The sequence below is a fragment of the Centruroides vittatus genome, unplaced genomic scaffold, assembly GCF_030686945.1.
Source record: "Centruroides vittatus isolate TY-2023 unplaced genomic scaffold, ASM3068694v2 scaffold_712, whole genome shotgun sequence".
Lineage (NCBI taxonomy): Eukaryota > Metazoa > Arthropoda > Arachnida > Scorpiones > Buthidae > Centruroides > Centruroides vittatus.
The window spans coordinates 685,276-708,221 of record NW_027122715.1 but is presented as its reverse complement, the minus strand read 5'-3'; the positions used below and the strand labels follow the sequence as shown (position 1 = coordinate 708,221).

Below are 22,946 nucleotides of genomic sequence, written 5' to 3'. Positions count from 1 at the left end.
GCAATAAAACATTTTAAGTAATTATCCGTACTTAGAAGATAATTTTAGAAAGAAATAACGATAGGAAGAAATTGCGAATGTCCTCATACATTGTGGGTTACGATTCGCCTCGGGGCAAGTTCTAACCCCGCCATACTCGAACTTTAAAGACCTACATTGAGATATATCAAAGCATTTCCGACTAAGCAACGATGTCTTGTTAATAAATCAGGCTTCTTTCACGGTCTCCTACAAGATGTACTGTACATACATACAGTACAGGGCTATACAATTCGTATTAAAAAAAAAAGTACTAAACGATTCAAAATTATAATGTCTATATATATTAAAACATTTTACAGTATTTTAAATTCCTTTTTAAATAATTTATTACGTCGCCTTTCGAGAAGACAAATGTATTTTCGATAAAGGGACTATCAAAGCTATAAAGATTGATTCCATTTCTATAGATTTGATCTTTTGTTTATTCTCCATCCAAATGGACGTCAATAGAAGTTGTCGAATGGAAGACCCAACACTTAAAGCCTGTATTGATAAGAGAAGAAGGAATTCTAACGATAAGGACCTGGAAGCTATTTAAACATCCACTCTGAAGGAAAGACAAAGACTGCTTCAATCTTCCTAGTAAATAGCATGTTTAATTCGGAAACAAATTACTTAGATTTATAGCGCTTTCTGGCAAAATCCCGATGGTAACAATCGTATCGTTAGCTAGATAGGAGGCCATTACAAATGACAAAGCACCCTGGCCAAAAGTAAAAAACTCTCTGATAAATAGCTAACCATCGTGGTGGATGATTTTTTATCGAATCTCTGCTTACTTCAAAGATTTTTTTTAAAGAAATATTTCCGTTTTCTACGTCCCGAAGAATTTATTTTTAACTTTTAAATAATAATTGCAGTTATTTTAACATTTTTCTCAATTATTATTATTATTTTTTTTCCTTAGAAAAATGCCCGAGTGTGAGGAATTTAGCGATAAAATAATACACATTTAGTAAAAATTTATTCGACTCGAAAGAAATGTGTCAGGAAAAGACTTTAAACAATGAATAAAATTTTTGTTTTGTTTTGTTTTTTATTAAAGGAAAGATAAATCTTGCGATTACAGAAAATTGATTTCCTGGAATATTATTATTCTATTGCATATATTAAGAAATAATTATTTATTGATATACGTGAATATTTTTATATTGTGTACTATTTAGTTTTAGTAGGAAAAATTGTATATTGCACTTCTCGAAGAACTGATTTAAAAAAAAATAATAAAAAATAAATAAATAAAACAAGTTGACCCGAATTTTTTAAATATTCATTTTAAAATTACACAAAAATTATTTATATTTAACTTAAAAATAAAGAATTTCTTAGAAGAGTACAAGTACGAATTTAGCACAAAATTACAACAATCGAAGTGTAAGAAAAAAGTTCTATTTTCTGTGACGTCACACTATTCTATTGCATAATTTGACAATCTTCGATACAAAATTTTATGCGGCAGATGGCGCTGGGCGGAGGGTCGACACCAATTGAATCCCCACATAACTGCAAAATGCATAGGTGATAGCAGTAACCAGTCGAGCTTGTACTTTGGTGTAAGCAGATGCCACTTTGTACGATGCGGGTGTAGCAACCTACAAACTTTTCAAATGTATCGGTTTAGTGTCCTGTTTAGCGTTTTTCTCTTAATGGATGCTGCAACGGCCGCTGAAGGCGACGTGTGTTACAGTACTGGAGGTATCGCCGGAATTGTCCTGGCTACAATTGCTGTGACACTTATCACATCTGCAATAGCCCTCTTCGCAGTTTGGTATTTCTACAATAAACGTTCAGGTATTTATTATAAATTTATTTATATACGTGGTTAAAAATAATGTCGCGGGCATTGCATTTTTTAAATTTATGACCGCGCGTTATTTACACGGCATTAGTAGGGTAAGTGACAAACTACAGGCCAGTTTTTTTTTTCTTTAACAAGTTACTGCGTGATGATCTTGTTACCCACTTGCCCATTTTCTTTTAATGCCGCCATATCTTTCCTCAGATTCGAATCTTCGCTCACTTAAATTATTACGATTATTCATCTTTAAGCGCATGTATTCTATTTAATTATTTTTTTTTACTTTCTTAAATGAATTAAATGGTATCTCGATGGCTCTTTTCGAGTATTTTCTTCTTTTTTTTTTTGCGTTAAATATCGATCACACACACACATATACACAACTATTTCTGTTCCGTCATAGACCTTTTTTTTTTTTAGTTTGCACACCTGTTTTCTCTTTACTACCTGTAGATCAAACTCGTTCAATTGTCAATGTTTTTATCTCGTATTTCTCCAAACTTAGTTTCGAATAATTTTCCTATTATATTTTATTGTCTCAATGAATTTTATCCCAAGCGAAAAACTCAAAAAAAAAAAAAAAAAAAAAAAATACTTGAATATGTGAAGGAGTTTTTAACTGTATAAATTCTATTTTACTTTATAAAAATTTTAAACAGAAATATTAATATACAGGAAACTAACTTGTTATTAAAGAAACAGGTGCTCTTCTATCTCAACAGCTGGTATTTTAATCGTTAAATTTTAAGAAATTGTAACATAAAGCTATAATTATTCTAATGGTATAGGTCTTGAATATATAGATATAATACATTTGTAAGAGGTTAACTGGAGGAAAAATCGCTTTTTTTTTTTTTTTTTTCGACATTTATATTAATACTTTACATTTTATAACTCATAAAACTCGTACTGTTTTAAGTGTTTGCATATTAAAAATGGCGATGGTTTAATTAATATAAAGTTTTCTTGCCATCTAGTGATGATTCGGGTAACTAATTTCCAAAAATATATTCTTTTCATTCGTTTTTTTTTTCACCTTTCTGTGTATAATGGTTCACTGTACGTTTTATATTGCCATGCGGAAACATTGTATCCGTTATATTGTTCGCAGTCAGGTCGGTATCAAAGATTTTGGCGTTGGATTATAAACAGATAAAAAAAAGATTAGAATTGGTTATCAACAGTATCGTGCGGAGATATATTCTATTTAATAAATCACATTATGATGTTATATCGGACAATGACGCTTTTGGAATTTCCTACAACCTCCCCAAAGATTTTTTTCCATGTAAAATGTCTAAAGAGAGAGAGAGAGAGAGAGAGAGAGAGAGAGGAAACTGTAAGGCCATTTAAAAAAAAGGGGGGCATATTCGTGCAAAACAAAATAAAAATTTTTCATATTTTCGACCTAATTATACAAAAAAGAAAAAATACATATATAGATTTTGCCTTTTTTGTAGTATATTTTGTTATATTTTTCGGATCTAAATTAAGTTTAGGATCATGGATGCTTCGGTATGTCGAACATTGTACCTGTACGCCTCCGGTAATATCCACGCATATACACTGGTTAGTGGGTTTTTTTTCAACTGTACGCTTTTCTCGGGGGAATAACAACGTCAACAAACTTTGGAAGAAACTAAAAGGGGCGCTGCCTCTTTTATAAAAGGTCCTCTATACCCGAAGGGCGTTCGTTATCCATTCTTGTGTAACGCGATGACGATTTTCGACGACGTAATATCGGTGTGACGTATTTTAGAAACAAAATGGTGTAAACAATTATGAAATTTTAGTAGTTTGGCGCAATGCCACCCCTGCCACGTTTGTTTTCGGCGACTTAAAATATTTTAATAGTCATATATTTCATACAGAAATTCTCCTTGAGTGACTATGGAGCTTCCTAGATGTGAGTTGTTATACAGTTATTTTTTCATATCTTAGAGGAAAATTTATGGTATTATTATATTACTATAGTAAATCTAAAGTTTAAATTTTTTTATATTTAATTTCACAGTGTTATTATCAGTGAAAATGCAACACAAACAAACGACCCAAGGTCGATTGTAAAAAGTGTTGCGATAGGTACAGGTGGGAATTTTTTCTTTGTTTTCAATATTTTAAAGGAATTTCACACTTCGGTTTATCAAAATATTTTCAATAGATTTAATCGACTAAGCATGCATTGTATTAGAAATCATGCAAATGCGATAGAAAAATGAAAAATTTTAACATAATAATTGCATTCATTCGAATGTTGCGCTTGAGCTAGAACGGATGACGAGGTAAAAATCTGTTTTGTAAAATATCTCTTAAAGGCATGACCTATTTTTATAATAGTCATCATTAATAATTATAGAAATACTTAGAATTTTATGAAGATAATAAAATTCGGTATTAGAATTTGAGGAAAAGTTTTGTATTTTATTTACCGGATGATTAATTGTTGGCATCGAATAGGATATTCAATTAAAGCAGGAAAAACGAGCTAATGGCGTGTAATCGATACGACAGCGAATTATCTGGATGGAATTTTATCATTTTAATATATATATTATTATTATTATATCACACGATAAAGGAAACACGAAAGATAAAACGTTTGGCCACGACTACACGTGTCCATACATTTTATGTTAATCGGGTCAGTAGCTCAATATATATATATATAATAATATATAAAAAGTTCATTAACAGTAATCAATTAAAATTCTTCTTAATACTTCCTCTTAAGAACATTTATAATATACAAACCATATTAGTTTTTAATCCTTCCAGTAGTAAATGCACTTTCTCAGCAACTAAAACCATACTTTATCGTATAAAATAAGCTGTGGCAAGTGTCAAAAAGTTTTATTTTTCCAGCATACATTACTTTCTAACGTCACTAAGTACCTATATATCATGTTATATCTCGCGAGTGACAACGTTAAAACATTTAAATATGATCTTACTAATAATGTTATACTACTACATGCTATATAAAAAGATGTCAGAAACAGATGAAAGGTCGTCAACGCTGGCTATACAATAACACAGCAGTGCTTTATCCGTTCAAAAACACTGTTCCTTATATATATTCTTCTCCTTTAGATACGCTGCTCTGCGGGAAAGAATTTTTTTGTGCAAAGCAATGTAATAACGTATTCGTCAGCAAATACTTTCGCCATTGTGTTTACAAATTTCAGACAATAAACAATTCCGTTATTAATTACGAACCGACAGAAAAAGAAAAACAATGCAAGAACCGTTCTAAATACCGAAAAACAAATCATTTACGGTTCCTATTTAACCTAATTAGGAATATTTCCATTTTCTTGGCTTACTTGGTAAGTGAATCGTGTATCTACGCAATGTATTTCTGAAATAGTAATGACCTCTGAAATTCAATAAGTTTTGATAATAAGTAATCATTATACACTTGCAATTGTGTGCCATTAAATTGTTTGTTTAACACGTTCCCGGAATATAGTTTCTAGATAGCTTTTACGTGTTTCGTAATGGAGTGACTATTTGTTTATTTGCAAATTTAAACAGAAACGTGTCAATGCACACCTGCCGCCGCCATTATTATAGAAAATGTTTTCCCGGTCTTTTCTTAAGTGTTTTAAGATTCCGAATTTTCGATAACCGGGTTAAATATGCAGACGTCTCGAATACAACCATGTAAGGAATGTATTCTGGAGGGAGGAAACCTAGTTTTAGTCGGAACGTGACTGAAGTAGCATACCTGTACGACTCTGTGGGTGTGGACGCCTCTTTCAAGGACATCCCTTCTTTGTTATCTCTTCCGATTCTTGTCTTTTTGGGATAGATTATATAACCCTTAACCGCTCCGAATGGTTTTGAGGTGAAGCTGACATAAAACCGTAGACCATAAGCCAATCCAGCTGCAAGATTTCCAACCAGATGTTCGACAATTAGCGTGATTTATCTGACCTTCTCTAAGTAACTAAACAGTCACGCCTTTTTCACTCGTTTCACAAAAACTAATCGTCGAATCTTCGTAAAATACAATCGATATTGTGATTTTTTTTAAAAAAAGTTTATTAATTAAATAGTTTAACATCGATATTCAAATTCGGCCGAAAATTAATTACTTAATAACGTAGAAAATTACTTTATGCCGCCAATTATTCGACGTTCACGCCGTGTCAAAGGTAACGTTGCTAAATTTTCACTTTCGTGATAGAAGTTGGCGTGTGCCTCATCACTCACCCGTCGCCATCTTGGTTCGTGCAAGATCATTGAATTAATTTACCGAAAATTTACATCGTTAAAAGTATCCTTTTCTCTCCTCTCCATTTTATTAATTAAGAACTGAAGACTGTATGATTTACTAGTGTAATAAAAAATTTTTTCTATCTATAAACTTGGAAATTATGATAAAAATATAGGAGGAAATATTGGAAAATCGCGCAAAGTTAAACTGGGTCAAACAGATCGCGCGGACAGCTTTAATTATGTATATAAATGAAGGCCTTGCCCAGTTTTGAAAATAATCTAAACAAACTGAGTTTAGGGCCTCATATTTTACGCGTATCATTATTTGCTGGAAAGAAAAGGGCCTGTTATATGTTAGAGCTTAGGGCTACAAGTCTATGGGAACTTCAATTAAATAGATTATTGAAGTTTGTTTTTATGATGAATTTGTTAAATTTAATTATCTTTATTTAACTTTTAATTAATAGTTTATATAGTAAACAATTTAATTATCTTTTTCAAGGAAATTTACGTTGAAAAATAACTTAACTATGCACCAATATGCAAAAATTCATAAATTATTATGAATTTCAAATAATATTATATAGGATAGAGGTAGAATAATATATAAAATGTAATAATTTATTTTTAATTATGATAAATTAAAGAAAATTCTTTTAATTTTTCATCTAAAAGAAGTAATTATAAATGTTTTTCCCCCCTCCAAAATATTATATAAAAAGTAATAATAATTACTATTGAATTTTTGAATATACGGTATGAAGATAAGGTATTTTATGAAAATATTCGTGTTTTCGTAATAATTATGCAATCCTGCATATTTTCATTTCATACTGGAAATTAATATTGTCGTAAATCTTCAATAAAAATTTGTTAAAAATTTATTATTTTGTAAAATTATTCTTGTTAACTAAGACGAAGAAGTGTATCAAGGTGCAAAGTAAACCTCATTTTTCAGACATTTTATTAAAGTAATCTTAAATTTTAACTCTCTATCGAACGGAATCTCTTTTCTATTGTTTCCATTGTGATTAAGGTCTATATAAGAAGGTCGGGACACGCGTACTGGAGCCGCCATTTTGGGTCGTTTTGAGTCGAATGTTTAAAACAAACTTGTACGAGCAGTCTGTTTTATACGACATTAATTAAACTAATTTATGCAATTTTAGTTTAATTAATGTCGTATAAAACTGACTGCTCGTACAAGTTTGTTTTAAACATGAGACTCAAAACGACCCAAAATGGCGGCTCCAGTACGCGTGTCCTGGCCTTTTTATATAGATAGACCTTGATTGTGATGTGCCTCAGCCATTTTGGTCGAGGTAATCACAATATTTAATGTATGTTTGATTGATCTGAAGAGAGAACATGCTTTTTAAATATGCCTAAACATGTATTATAATACTATTGCGACACTTTAAGCGTGATGAGACTACGATAATCCGATACGTTGGATCCTCTTTACCGTTTTTTTTTACTAATTGTCTATATCATTTTTTTTAACGTACAAATATTTATATATTGAGAAATAATTTTAAAATATAATATTTTAATTATATTGTATTAGTAGTACTATTTTTTATATTAAAAATTAAAGCAAGTTAATGGAGTGGAATGACACATCGAAACCACGTGAGATTGATCAATAGTTCTAAGGTCTAAATGAATGGAATTTCAAGAATAGAATTCCTATTAAATTCGTTATTGGCAGAGAAATATTACAGTTTCAAGATTAAAATCTAATTTTGAATATTCATATTTATGGATTAATTTTTTCCTAAATATTTACAAAAGAATTTAATTAGATGATAAGATTTATTCCTGGTCCATCTTATAATACGTTAATATTTATTGAACTTTTAATCTTATTTGATAAAAGAAATGAATTTTATTTGAAAATATCTTTAACAGTTTTCTATTAAACATCATCATAAAGTATATTAAATGAAAATGTAATGTAAGAAATATAAGAAAAGATATAAAATATGTATATGTAATCCTCGACTTTTGAACAATTCCTCTTTCGTACATGATACTTTGATACCTTTAACTCTCTCACATGTTAAATTCTGCACATTCTTCATCTGGAAGACGAAATTTTCAAGCTGACAAGACCATCTGTTCGATTTAATTTATTGTTTTAACACTTTAAAAGAATATTACACACAAAAAAAGGAAAAATTTCTCTATCTTAATAACAGATATTATAATACTTTTTTAGCTCTCTTGGAACAGAACTCCATAATATATTATGCAACTACTCTATTGTTCGACTTTCGTGCATATTTTTAGGAATGCATTACGTTGGAAAGTCGGGACAACCTCTCCAATAACATTAAGAAAAATCTTCTATTATACAACAATCGCGAAGCGCAGTTATCTACGATAATTAGTTAATTGATCGGAAAATATCCGTCTACTTACACAATAATGATCTATAAAACATTATATAATAAATAAAGCTTTATATTAAGCTCTATATTCTATGGAAAAAGTTTTACATTGAATGAAAGGGGTTTTTTTAAAATATTTAATGGACAATTACTCGTATTACATTTTCATACTAATGGGCGGTATTTTTAAAATAGAATTTTGTTATACACTTCCTTTATTTTTTCCTCTGTGTTTTCCTAATAAATAGATGTTCTTTTTTTTTTCTCTCTCTCTCTCTTTTAATTTCGAAAATACCTTTAATAAAAACAGACACGTTTTTATTTTTCGACTCCTATATTTTCATTGTGTCGTAAATTTAAATCTAGAATGCATTCCATTCTTTTTAAAGTAACGATTTCAATTTAGGAACAGTTTTTTTTAATAAGTTGTTTAAAAAAAACGTATAGGAAACCAGATGTATGAGCTAAATAACGAAGATATTCGTTATATACGGGGAAAAAATGGAGTTTGATATAGAAAAATATGAGCTATAGTTTCTAATATATGGAAGAGTAATTACAGTATTTTATATAAAACGCGTAAAACTTAATTACAATAGAATTTAAAAATACGGTAGACGTTTCGATTTTAAAATGACGGTTTTTTTTTTTTTTCTTTTGTCCGGAGCTAAACAAGAGCAGCGGATGATAGAAGAGTCAGGAAACGACAAAACTTCCAACATTAGGTCACAAAAGGTGGATGACGTGTACCTGTGACCTTCAGCTATTCCTACTTCCTTTGCAAAGTACGCATTTTCGAAGCTTAGGGGCGATTTCGACGACCCGGTTGAGATCGGCGGGTCGAAGTTTCTTTCCTACATCGCTGCTACCATCACAATTTATGATAGGGACGAGCTCCGAAGCGTTCGAAGTATGCAACTTTTCGAAAAGATGAAGTCATTCCTATCTTACAAAGCTTTATCGTTCTCGATAAACAATTGATTTTAAAAATTATTTCAAAAAAATATATCCATAAAAAAACAATCTAAATAACTGTCTAAAGTTCAATCCTAGTCACATAACTGAAATATTCCTGTGTACATGTATAATGTTTCCTATTCTCGTTATGGTTCAGTTTACTGAATTTTCTACTATTGAAACTTATTTTTTTTTTATTTTTTAAATTAGTAACATTTATACATATTTTACAGCACGCAAACATAAATATTATATTAAATTGATTAATGTTTATTTTCTCTGTAATTTTAGCCAGAAGGAGTGGCGTAGAAGAAGAAAACCTCTCTCAAAAAGGAATTCCCGAATTAGACAGTAAATATGCTTTTGACAATCCGTATTTCAGAGACGACGAAACGGATAAAGCGACGGTGGATGATGCGGAAAAAGGTAATCATCATCATCATCCTTTCAACAGCATCTCTAATTATATGAAAATAATGAATATTTTACAAGTTTTACAATCTTAAATTTAAAAATTTGTATACAATATACAAATTTTTAAGATTAAGATCACGGTAAATTGAATTTGCACATTCATTTAATTATAAATAGATATATATTTCCTCAAAGAATCGTATTAAGCAAATATTTATATATTAATTTTTCGTAATTCACCATGTTTATATTAAAAAAAAAACTTGCGATAAAATTTGTTTATCGTTCGTAAAGACAAATTTTTTAATATTTGTTCTAAAAATATTAAAATAGTCGATAAAATATCGATTTATTTACATAAATGCGATGATAATAATGTATTAATAATACAATTCTAGTTTGTTTTATTAAGTAAACTAGACTAAACATGACCTAAAATATACGTATATATTTTTTTCTTATCCTGGTTTAATTAAAACAATTTATTTCAATTGATAATTTGTTAAAGCGCTTAAACTTTTTAAAGATATCCTCTGTTTTCTTTTCCCGATTTTCACATTATAAGGATCTTCCTTTCCATTGTGAGAATCCACCAACACCAGTTTCTTCCGCTGTTTCGATCGATGAGTATGGCGAATCCATCATTTCATTTCATCGTCAATCATCAGCATCAATTTCATTCGAATTTGCTTTATCCATTGTCGGCCTTGTCGAGTAATGAGTAATTTCGAGTCATGAGAAGTCCCACGTGTATTTTAGCCTACGTCAATTACTAAAACCCAGTTCGAATCACGCTCCAGACATATCACTGTTGGATATTACCTCTTAATTTTTTTTATAAATAGAAACAGGGTTAACAAACAAGAACAACCTGGCTGAAATATTCAGTTCATTCCTTCTCCTCGTTTTTCATTTCTCTAATAACAACCGAGCGAAGTAGTGGGCAAACTTGATACATAAAAAATATTTATCACCATCGAGAATCAAACTATCTTAACTACAAGCCCGAACTGTTACGAAATCACACTACAGATCCGTCTCTGTTTTATCCCCTTACTCTAAATTTGTTCCTCCGAAGCATTTTTATCACGTTCTACTCACCAATGGACTTTTATACATTATATACAGGCATTTAATAAAATATTTAGCGGTAAAATATGCGTAATTCGAGTACTAGACACTAGTTATTCAACTTTTAACTTTAAATCAGGTCAAGTATCACCCACGGTCTTTATAGACCTATATAAATATCTGGATGGTAAGTTATCGACTGGTAATTAGTATTCTTCTTATATTATACAATGTTTAAAGAAGAAAACAAGGTCGTTCTATTAAGTTCACCTCCTTTTAGCGACGAACAGCTGTTTCCTACGATGTTTTCGAGTGTCAATATTGTTACGCCTACTTAATAACACACTGTAATGTTGTAATGTGGAATTGACCTATTTGATCGAGAGTCAGACATGGCGGAGATAAGCCCACGTTGTAAGAAAAAAAAAAAAAAACTAGTGAAGTTTGCCTTGGTAGACGATGAAAAATGGAAATGCTTAATAGAATTTCATTCCGAATGCTTCATTTTGAACGTCGTTACTGCAGGAAGATGAGTCAGTCAATCTTAGTGACCATGGAAAAATTCCCAATGGTTAACCGAGCAGTTGAGTATAGTAATATGAAGAAAGCGCGTACTCTATCTTCAAAAAAGTGCGGTTATGCAACCGCGATTCATTAGAAAAACAATACCAATCATATGTCGAAAGCTTTATTCTGGATTTGGCTCCGAGTCAGGAAATTCCAGCTGGTGACGAGTGTGTGTGAGTGTGAAGTAAGGTCATTTTGTTTGGTCTTCTCGGCAACTCGGTCCTCCTGAAGGTCAAAATAAGATCAAATGTAAGAGAAATCGTTAAGAGACAACGAAAATTACTTTCTTAGAAATGACTCGCTATAGTAATTAACTTTTTTTATTTTTTATTTTTAGTATATAATGCGGTTTTTTGGATACGAAAAAGCGTTCTTTGTAATATTCTGGTCACAAACTCGTTTTTTTCAATGATTCATTTTACTCGTTGAATAGATACTTGCAGGATTATTTTCAGTACTTTTCGTAAAGAAGTAATGAAGGCAAAAGAGTGCATTTTATTGTTATAGCTTTCAGATACTCACCTGTTAGATAATATCGAACGGATATCGAAGGAGGAACTAGATATCGCGTGTTGAAGGATAAGTGACTTTGATCGGAATGCTGATAAATATCGGAAGCGAGTACCATTAAAAATCTAAATGTTCTATTTCGTCATCCCGTTGCCAGTAAATGGCCCCTGACTAAAAGTAAACAAAGGGTTCGATTTCTTTCCTATTGAATGGTAATTACTATTGGAAAACGTTTGAAACGTAATAATAGACCATTCTCCTGCGCCCCTTTGTTTCCTTTATTAAAGAAAACCGATAGGTTACCAATATCCTAATTAAACGAGAATAAAACTTCTTTTCTGGTTCCTACTTCCAGAAAGAGTATAATGAAGATGGAAATATGATCGTCAACTATTCTCGTATGTTACATTCTTAATAATATTGCATAGTTTTGAATGGATAAAAACAAAAGAAAACTACATACAAAGTGTAGATTATACGAGATTTATTCAGAACTCTCTGATGGCAAAGAACAAAAAGAATTATTTCCGTTTAGAAAAGCATTTATGTAAATTACTAACAGTAAATTTGTGATTAACACACGTCATACGTAGAAACATAATTAATTATTTAATTACAAAATAAACTTGTAATGAGGATAACCATTATTGTTGGCTTTTTTTCAAGTTTAATCACCTTTAACTCGCTTTCTTGGAGATGGAAGACATAAACAGGCCACATGTTTGAAGGATAAATTCCACTCTCTCTAGTCGAGGAAAACTGGATGCTGTGTGCCATTTAAACTAACCGAACCGCCATTCTCTCGAAAACCGAGGAATTTAAACATCGATAAAAGAAGACACACGTAAATTGCTATCAATGAAGTCGAATCTGATGGTAGATAATTTCCACTGGACAATGGCGCCATTTCATCGTCTTTCGACGATCAATGTCGTCCCATTTCGGATACCCTTGACCTCCGACCCAGCCGCGCGTCCAGGTATGCACCATCACTTTGGTACTTGGCATTCCCGATGGCACTCATTTTGCTCACGTCAGCTGTTTCGTCGCTGTCAAGGTCAATTTATAGGGAAAGATATGACGTCATTTTATTCCCATAAATATTTAATAAGAACTTCTTTAATTATGCATTTTAAATTATACGAAAGTCTATCGATAAATTTGAGTAGAGCCATATTATTATTGTTATTTTTCTTCCAAGAAGTTGATCGTACCCAAAATACCAAAGCAGCTAGACTATCGATAATTGGACATTTCTAACCGTGTTATATATCGATAGGGTGCTTACAGGATTCCAATTAATATCAGTAGCAAGAGAGTTCGACGGGGGGTTTGTCAACGACCTTTGCCTATGTAATAACAAGAGACATCTGGATACAATTAACCAAAATTGAGTACGTTGGATCATTTTCGAGCGACAAATAATTGCCTCGGTAAAAGTTATGCTGTTTGTACGTATAAAACGCAACCGAATTGGATTCAGAAATCTGTTTTTCGCCCCTAGAACGATACGTGCATACCAAAGAAGACACCCTGAGGCATAACAGATAGAACATAAACATTCTTTCGTCCCAAGGCCAGGCCGAGTTAGCTTTCGTCTTAACGACTAAGCTAGATGCAATGCTTTTTTTTTGTTTTTTTAACATAGTATACATTGTCCACCTTAGTAACATTTCTCTCGTAAATCTTTTAAATATTCAATGCAATCTTTCATTCTGTCCTCAAAGTTAATGCTTATTTTACGATGGAATCCTGTTACTCTTCGTATCTTTAATAGATTTTCCTAGTTTTCTGTCATCGTTATCGACCTTGAAATAGGTATTGGCGCGGTGCAGGTGTAACTAAAAGATTACCATTCTTAGAATCGCTGCTACATAAGAAACTTTCAAACCGTAAGAAACGAGGTTTCATAACTGGATGATGTCATTTACGGGCGGTACGTGTAAAGGGCGTACGATTTCGAAACACTCCGGAAACGGGGTAAAAATTATACGATTGATTTCTCCTTTTTCTCGTTCGACAGTGCGTGGAGTTGCAACGAGCATACAAGAGTTTTAACAAGTATTTACTTAGAAAACTTTCCGTGTAGTTTGTCTCAGTTTTCCTAAGCGTGCAAATATACTCGCGCAACATCACGTATTGACACTTGATTAATGTATGAAGCACTCCAAGGTCCACGTTGTTTACGTCCCCGCTTCGTGTTCGACTCCACCTGTGTAACTCCTCTCCCGTATGGAATTTCTGTTAGGTTAAATATATATATATTATATGTATATTTTCTTTTTAATTAACCAACCAATCTAAACGACCCAATTGCTACAATATAGGTCTACTAATCAAAGTACTACGAGCATACTTTTACCCCTGTTCTATTTATCCTGGCTATTAGTACGATAGTTTCTAAAAGTGGGGCGCGGATTGTTTATTTTGTTACTATAATAATATCGTAACGGTTACATAAAACGAATTAATCAATCGGACTTACAAGACGACTTAAAGTTCGAACTAGACAAGATGGCGATCTCGTCGATTACATTGGGACAATAATGTTCGTATACGTAAATGTATCTTTTATTCATCGGCTGCGACGTAAATTAAATAGGTCGTACTGTGATTAAGACAATTATTTCTGCGTGTTTCTTCACGTATATTTAAGTTTAAATAGCAGAAACGAAATGCATAATTACAGATTTTGTGATGCAACTTTTTGTTTGCGAGTTACAATGGCAGAGTCGTGTGCGAATGATGTTATATTCAATTTTTCGACACAATAGTCCATTTAATTAAAGTATTTTGTGTGTAAAAATTTCCATACCGTATCTCTCATTCACGACCGATCCGAGTAAGTAGGCAACTGTCCGAGTTAAGCGATACGTAACCAAATAACCGGTATGAAACGATGTATTTGTTGCATTTATAACATTCCTCATTATTCAAATTTAATGGCACGAAAACAATGAAAGAAAGAATTCAGCCATTAAAAAAAATGCTTCGTGTGTTAAAAGTAAGAGTTTATTTATGTTAAAAATCAAGGTTATGGATAATAAAACAAGATGTAAGTTTATTTTTAATAACGTTCTCTGTAATATATAAATATAACCGAAAAATATTTTAATAAACGTACTGTAAAAATATAACTTGACGAGAACTGGGAGCGAATGGCATTAATTCAAATGAAATTTTATAGGTTATTTACTTTTCTGTTGAATAATAGACCTGTTTCATGCCACTTTTTAAACTGTTAAATTTGCATATTATTCAAGTAAAGATTAAAATTTTTAATCTACAAGAACGTAAATACAAAACTTGTTCTGAATCGTATAAAGTATGTAAAGAATACACGAATCGGTCAAACCATTATATTTTATAAAAGAAATTCAAACGTGGGTGGTAAAAGCTTTACCACAAGAACAAATATTGTTTACAGAAAAACATCAGCGCGTCGATAATGTATACTGTTTGATTCATAGTAAATGACGACGAGAAAAAGTGTATACAAGAGTTTAGTTTAAAATATCTCTTAAAAGAACTTGCACTATTAGAACAATAAATGTGGCAAATATTTACATCAAAAACACTCCATCGTCTAATGTAAATATCACAATCCTATAAATAATTCAGCGTGTCCGTAGATATCTCAAAATTTTACGGATGACAAACTCGAATGAAAACAGCGCTTGTATCCGCGTATCAGCGACACAAATTCATATTTTTCTATTACAAGAAAACATCCCTATGAAATTTAACATCGTCTTTATTTTATAAACTTTAATTTCAATTTTAAAACATCGAGTAAAGTAATACGAAGCCACGTAAAAACCGTCAAGAGCACACAATGTATCGAATGTTTAATGGTCGGTGGTGCACTTGACAAGTTACACGTGACAAATTTATTTTAATAACTGTCGGCAAAAATTGTTTTGAGAAAAATTTCACCACCTCGGAGAGATGACTTACCACAGTTTCGGAAGATAAATCTATATGACACATCGAGCCGGTGGTTTCCGATAGGTGTGACTAATAGGGGAAATGAGTAACGTCATCTCCTGTCATACAAACACCCAAAACGGATGTTGGAGTACTTTCTGTTCGAATATATTATCTTCTATAATACGAAGTTTTTGTTATTGATTTTGTGTCGGGAGACAACGATCTCCGATCAATATCACCCTCGAAGGTTTCGCGATTCGAACGCGCTGGTACAATTATAGGGGAAATAAATAAAATACATGGAAACTATTTACGTGTTACCATTCTTTTATTATTTGTTTTTTTTTATCTTGCAGGGCAGGCCGGAATAACTTCGGATAACGGAACCGCGGTCCAGCCAAATTTTACGGTAAGTTTCCCACATAACGATTGTCCCATATTCATTCCTCGGTTGCTTTTACTCCGTCACACTTCCTCCCTCAGGGTCGAATTTCATTATTCATCTTACCAAATAAACAAAGTCTAACCACGCAGTTCACGTACCGGAAACTTGGCATTGTTGACAGTACGCATTCTTTCACCTTTTCCAACCGAGAAGACGACTGCCTTTGCCTTCTCTATAACACAATGTTCTCCACCTAACACGGTCAATTATTCTTTAAAAAAATTCTCTTCCCGCACGTAGACGTCGATCGATACTCGATTAAGTTAATTTTGAGAAGCCGAGGGATAAAATAACTTAAAAGTTTTCCTTATCCTAAAACTCTGCAGGCAAATTGATATCGCTTCTCAATGACGAGGGTTTTGACCTTAATCTTAAGTCGGACGCATTCTGTTAACTTAATTATTCTGTTTTAGTTTCTATAATTAGAGTAAGGTGCTTTTCGGCAATATAATTTATTATGAATGGAAACGAGGGCAGTCGATTATCTTAAAATGCTTTCTCGATTAAAGTTTCGATATCTGATCGTAAATTCCTTTAGATTAAATCGTAACGAACTACCGATTCTAATTAAAAAAAGAGAGAGCCCGATTTAATTAAATAAGGTCGAGCCAATGTTTAATATTTATAATCCAGACTTTAGAAACTTTTATATTTTCCGAATTTTTCCTTTGTAGTTGGAACGCTTACAATATTTCCAGTTCCCTTTCTACAAATGTTCTTTTTGATCTGCCAATTTTTAAATTGAATGGGTAACTTAATCTCATCCGTTATGTTTTTATCTTCCTCTTTTGGAACGAAAACAAATCAAAATTTCCCTTTTTTATGGTCAATACACGGGTCTATCTTCCCCGTAATTCTTTTCTTAAATGTTTTTCCTTCTATCTCTTATCGATCTAAAAGTTAAATGTTATTTAAACGTTAAATTTCTTCTTACACGTACATTATAGCATTCGAGACGTTTAAATATATTTTAATACGATCTAACTTACATTTACTGCTTCTAATTCCATTATTTTTTCTATTAATTCTATCATTTATCTCCAACGACTGTATCATCAATTCACTCTGACGTCGGGAACATTACCGCGTATTGATTAATTTCACTGCTTTTTTTAAGAAAATATATATAATTAAAGAAAAAATTTACTTATAAAATTTATACGGTAAAATATTTTTTTCTAGGTATTTCCTCCAAAAAATAAAAAGTTGAAATTAGCTAAAAATCATCCTTTCTCTTCAGTATTCCACGGAGTCAAGAAACAAAGAAGTCGAGACGATTCTTATTTGGCTGTAGTAAGTTCTTACTGTGGATAATGCGAAATGATATTCCGTAGGAATTTCGCATAGGTGATGAAGTTTTCTAACGTAATAATAATAAATATTCTTTTGTAGGAACCGGAACGAATAACGGTACCTTTAAGAGGACACGATTTCACCGGTTTAGGTTTCAATATCTGTGGTAATATGAGAGATGGAATTTTTGTCAAAGACGTTCTGCACCACGGACCGGCCAGCGAATCCGGAAAGATTAGAGCGGGTAGAAAACACGTACCATTATTTTCTTTATTCTACTTGCCTGTACGCATTCTAACACATAATTTCGTTTTATTACAGGAGACCGCATTCTGAGCGTGACCGTATCCTTCAATAATATGGTATACGAGGACGCTTTAACTATTTTGAGTTACGCTTCCCCTTATAACGTTCACTTAGAATTGGCCAAAGCTACCGAAAAATCACAAGTAATGCCCACTTCCCCGGGTAAACGCCTAGGATCTGTAAGTTTTCGCTCCGGAGGACAGAGATTGTTTCATCCTTTATATCGTAGTCAGTCTATAGACGACTTGACACAAATTGGAAAAGAGACTTATCCCAATCAAGAACTAGCGCCCAAGAGATCTCAGAGTATCGGTTTGACAACCAATCAAAAACCCAACAGACCGTATTTAAGAAATGCCGACAGTCTGCCCGAAGAAGCCGATAGACCGGCAGCGGCCTTAATTTCCACGGGTTCCCTAGATGAAGAGGCACTAGCGGTACTTGCGGAAGAAACTTTACAAAAGTCACTTTCATCCGATTCGAAATTGGAGTTCGTAGAAGATTCGGATTCTGGTAAAGTTCCAGACGATCACATTCCAAAAGACGAAGAAGAATCGAAAAATTCCAACTTAGTCTCCCCAGACGATGTCAAAATAACTTTGACCCATTCGGAAGAGAATGATAAATACGATTCGGATAAGGAGGACGATAAACCTCCTCAGCCGTATCCACGTCGAGGTGGAACACCCGGGAAAAGAAAAGCACCCGCGCCACCCAAACCACCCCACGGTAATTCCGCAGAAACCATAGCACAAATTCATCAAGTGGATTCGGATGAACTCGACTGTAAAAATTCGAAACTCGATAAATCGAATAACTCTAAAGAAACCCGCGATATACCACAAATAAAAAAACTAAAAGATGGGGGAGAAGATGATAGTTTGGATACAGAAAGTTTGCACGACGATATCGGAAGTCACTCCGATGTTTCGAACGATTCCTTAGAGTTAGGTATACCCGAAGAACCCAAACGCAAATCTTCCTCGCTGGGAGATCTTACTAAATTAGAAGAAATAGGTACGAAAAAATCACCAACGCTATTAGAAAGAGCGGTATCGTTGGATCTGAAACAAGATTCCATTCCAGATTCCAATCTAGTGCAACAGAAAAAGATTTTGAAACCACCAGATTTCGATAGGAGTGACAGTACAGACGTCTCGACCGAACAGAACGGATCCATAGAAAACGATCTAAAGAAATGGAATGTTGGCGATAAACAAATTAATACGAGTTCAACCGAATGTCAAAGCGAAATATTTAACGATTCGCAGAAAAACGACGTTGAATTCGAAACTGCTTCGGAGCCTTCCACAGCCAGTCATTCCCCCAGTCTTTCTATATCTAGTGATAACGAAACAAAAACCATTACCTCAACACCAATAAAGAAAGTCATTCAGCCCGATACTTTATTAACGACTGATTTGAAATTAAATCAAGAACACAATCAGAACGGTGTACCTCGCAAAAACGATCACAAATTAGGAGAAAACCATACAGACAGTGCGATATCCATAGAAATTCCGGTCATTCCACCCGTCATTAAACAGTTAGAAAAGAGGGAGCATCCTTCTCCGCCAGTTGTACTGCAGTCTTATCAGCCATCCTCGCAGCAGAAAGAAGTGATAGAAATCAGCGAAAAAGAATTGGACAACATTATGATGTCCCATAAACAGTTTTTATTAAAGCAAGCGAAAGCCACCGGTGTATATACTAATTTAAATCCAGACGCTTCTAAAACTGATGCCGAGATCGAATTCGAATCGTGGAGCTATACAGACGAACAGAACAGTAAACAGACTATTAACGGAAACGAAAGTGATACGTCAACCAGTCATTATAATACCGGATTAGAGATGTCTCCCGATCTCCCCGAAACAAAAGAAGCTCCTCTGTGGAAACAAGCGGGATTATCCGAAGAAGACAACGCTCCTTTATGGAAACAGAGAGACACGTCTCAGGAATATACCGTAAGGACACCGGGAGGAGGATACACCAAAACAATAATTATAACTTCATCGGGCGACGTTCCATCCAAGGATCCCTCTCTTCCGAAATTACAACCGTCTTGTAACTGATTTTACACGGAGGAAAAATGACTTTTACGTCGAGTTGTCTGTCTCCGTAGGGAGATCGGGTTTGAACCGACTTTGCTCAATTTGACATCTGTAAAAATATTAAGTTGGACGGCTTTTGACACGACAAGCGTAACATACCCGTTATAAATCGTGAATGATCAAGCTTTAAAGAGAAAAACCGCAGCAGATTAGCGTGTGGTTGGAGCCGGAATCGTTTACGAAGCGGAGACACGCTGCCGTTTTCAACGCAGCTACATTGTGAAATTTTATAATTTTTACACGAAAACGTTGAAAAAAAAGGACTTATTGCTGAATTTACGAAGAAGTTTTTAAAACGATTTATTTAGTGAAAACAATCTTCATAACGTTTTAGAATCAAGACCAATGTGTAGAGTTTAGACTACCTTCAATTTCTCCCTCTTGTTAAAAAAAAAAAAAAAAAGAGAAAGTATACTTAAAGCCATTTTACAAATATATTTAGTCCCAAAGTATCCATTTCTAACCATTAATCAAGTACTGGAATGAAATGATTCCTTTCTCAGGGACAGCCGAGCAGGGCATCTCATGGAGTTATCTCGAAAGTGAATGAAGAATGGGGCCCTTACCAATCCGGCCAACAGAAGTGTCAATCATTCCATTTATAAAATCGTGTAACATGCTTTATATGGGTGTTTATATTTTAATATCACTAATAATTTTATCGGATAACATTTTATTTTAAGAATCTAACTAGAATAAATCATTTCGGTTTTTAAAATATCCAAGGCGATAACTATAATGAAATTTAATGAATAACAACGAACGTTCGCGTAAATATTCCTCGTCTTCGAATCAAATTTGTTATATAAATATGAATAAGCATTTTTGTGTATATCTGCAGATTTTCTTGTACATAATTTTTGTAATTTTTATGTAATCACGATTAAACAACGTTTTCCATAAAAACCTGTTTCTTTTTATACTCGTTGGAACATGATCTATCTGTATAATTTTGTAGCCAACACGTACATTTAGCCATGTCGAATTCCATCCTCTAGCATTGTCGACGCCCTTCCTGCCCATTGAATTCCATTTGCACCCTTAAAAAAACCAACGACGAAATCCCGTTTATGAAAAAATAATCCATTCGGATCTTTAGAACCCAAAATAAATATATAAAATTTCATAATTCTGATAGAAGTAAGACAGTGCCGAGCTTTTTTCCACGAAAACTCTTGGATAAAAAGTGTGGAGACAAGGCGACACCAGACAAGATCTATTTTTATTCTAGATTAACCGGGTATATTGCCACGTCCTCGATCTAAAAACTTGGTCTACCTAAGGCCAAATTTTACAGAGGACAAGACCGGTTGTTATAGCACGGTTCTAGTAGGACATTATTTGACACAGTAGCTTAAGCCGAATGTTTCTATTAAATCCGGGACGGAAAAGACCGGGGAAAAAAAAACCCAACTCGCTACTTTAAATATGTCTTTTTATTTTAATTATTCGACCTCGAACTTGTGTTTTGGTTTGTTTACGCAATAAATTTTTCAGCTCGTTAACTTTATTACACGTGATTATTATAAGTAAACCTTGAAACAACGATAATTAGAGAGAGTGAAAGGAGCGCAAAACGTCAGCTGTAGGGTTTTGTTCGGAAGTCGTGCAAAATATTCTAAAACGGAAGAAATTAATGCGTAATAAAGGAAAATTATTCATTCTAATGCGCATTAATTAGCATACAGTATCCAAAATTCTATAGATAAATAACAGCATCTCCATCTAGCGTCAATCATGTCCTTAATTTGTTTAACACGCTTCCTATATAAACCCCTTTAATCACACACAAATTTAATTGGCAAGGGCCATAAGAATTAAATCTATGTATAAACAAATAGATATAATGTATTATTAACTTATAAAAGAAAGTTTATATTCTTCATTAAGTAAATAATAATAATAATAATAATACTTTGAAAAGAATAAACTTTGAACTAAAATACATTTTCAAAGCAAAAAGTATCATCAAAATCTCAATTATTTTTGTAAAGTTCATAATTTTCTTTTGTAATTATTTGAGTAAAATTATAAAAATTAACAACTTCAAAATATGAATTTAAAATATCATCATTATAAATTATTTTTTGACTTGTTAAAATAACATATACAATACATATAAACATACAAAATTTAAACATTATTTTATTTTCTATTGTATCTTCATTTAAAAATATATCTTAATTATTAAAACTCTTACATGAATATGTAAATTAATTCTTCTAAATTAATTATATGTAAATAATAAATTAACTTGTGGCTATTTATTATTGTGTTATAGTGAAATACTGCAAATTTCAATTCTATACTTATGACAATGGCATTGTTAAAAAGTTATTTTTAATGAAAAACTTCTTAGAACTCTTTAAAGTATAAAAATAAAAGAAAATAAGGTTTTATAAAGAGTTGCTTAAATAAATTACCCTTACTTGTGTAATATAATTTATTACAAATTTTAACCACACAAGGATAAAAATATTACAACTTTACATATTAAAAATTGAATTCTGTATTGAGACTGAATCACATGTATTTTTAAGTTTGTAGTTAATTATTTAAAGATTAAAAAAACAAAAGTAGAAATAAATTAAGTGATTATTTTCAGTATCAAAGGTACATGTTGTTGATAACAGGATACACAATAATAATATTCGGTATCAGATAAAAATAAATATATAAATAAGAAATTATATTAAATTGTAGTAGATTTCGTATAATTTGTGTTAGAAAATCTAAGATTTAGTGTTAATATATACAGTATATATTTTTGACATATTTTAATGAATTTAATTTGTCTAAGTTTCAAAAAATTCAACATATTTCAGTAAATTTTCACTAGATATTTGAATCATTGCCATAAACTGAATTTTTTCTGGGAGATTTAT

The 22,946-nt window shown here is 32.3% G+C and overlaps 1 protein-coding gene across 1 annotated transcript; it reads left to right on the top strand.

The window, feature by feature from the left end:
• The first annotated feature begins 1,544 nt into the window (after positions 1–1,544).
• LOC136989591 (uncharacterized) lies at positions 1,545–20,967 on the top strand. Its single transcript, XM_067287806.1, has 6 exons — positions 1,545–1,833; positions 9,703–9,837; positions 16,260–16,312; positions 17,531–17,641; positions 17,741–17,885; positions 17,963–20,967. Exons 1-6 carry the CDS (start codon positions 1,650–1,652, stop codon positions 20,020–20,022), a joined length of 2,688 nt encoding a protein of 895 aa, XP_067143907.1. The 5' UTR covers positions 1,545–1,649; the 3' UTR covers positions 20,023–20,967.
• Positions 20,968–22,946: the final 1,979 nt, after the last annotated feature.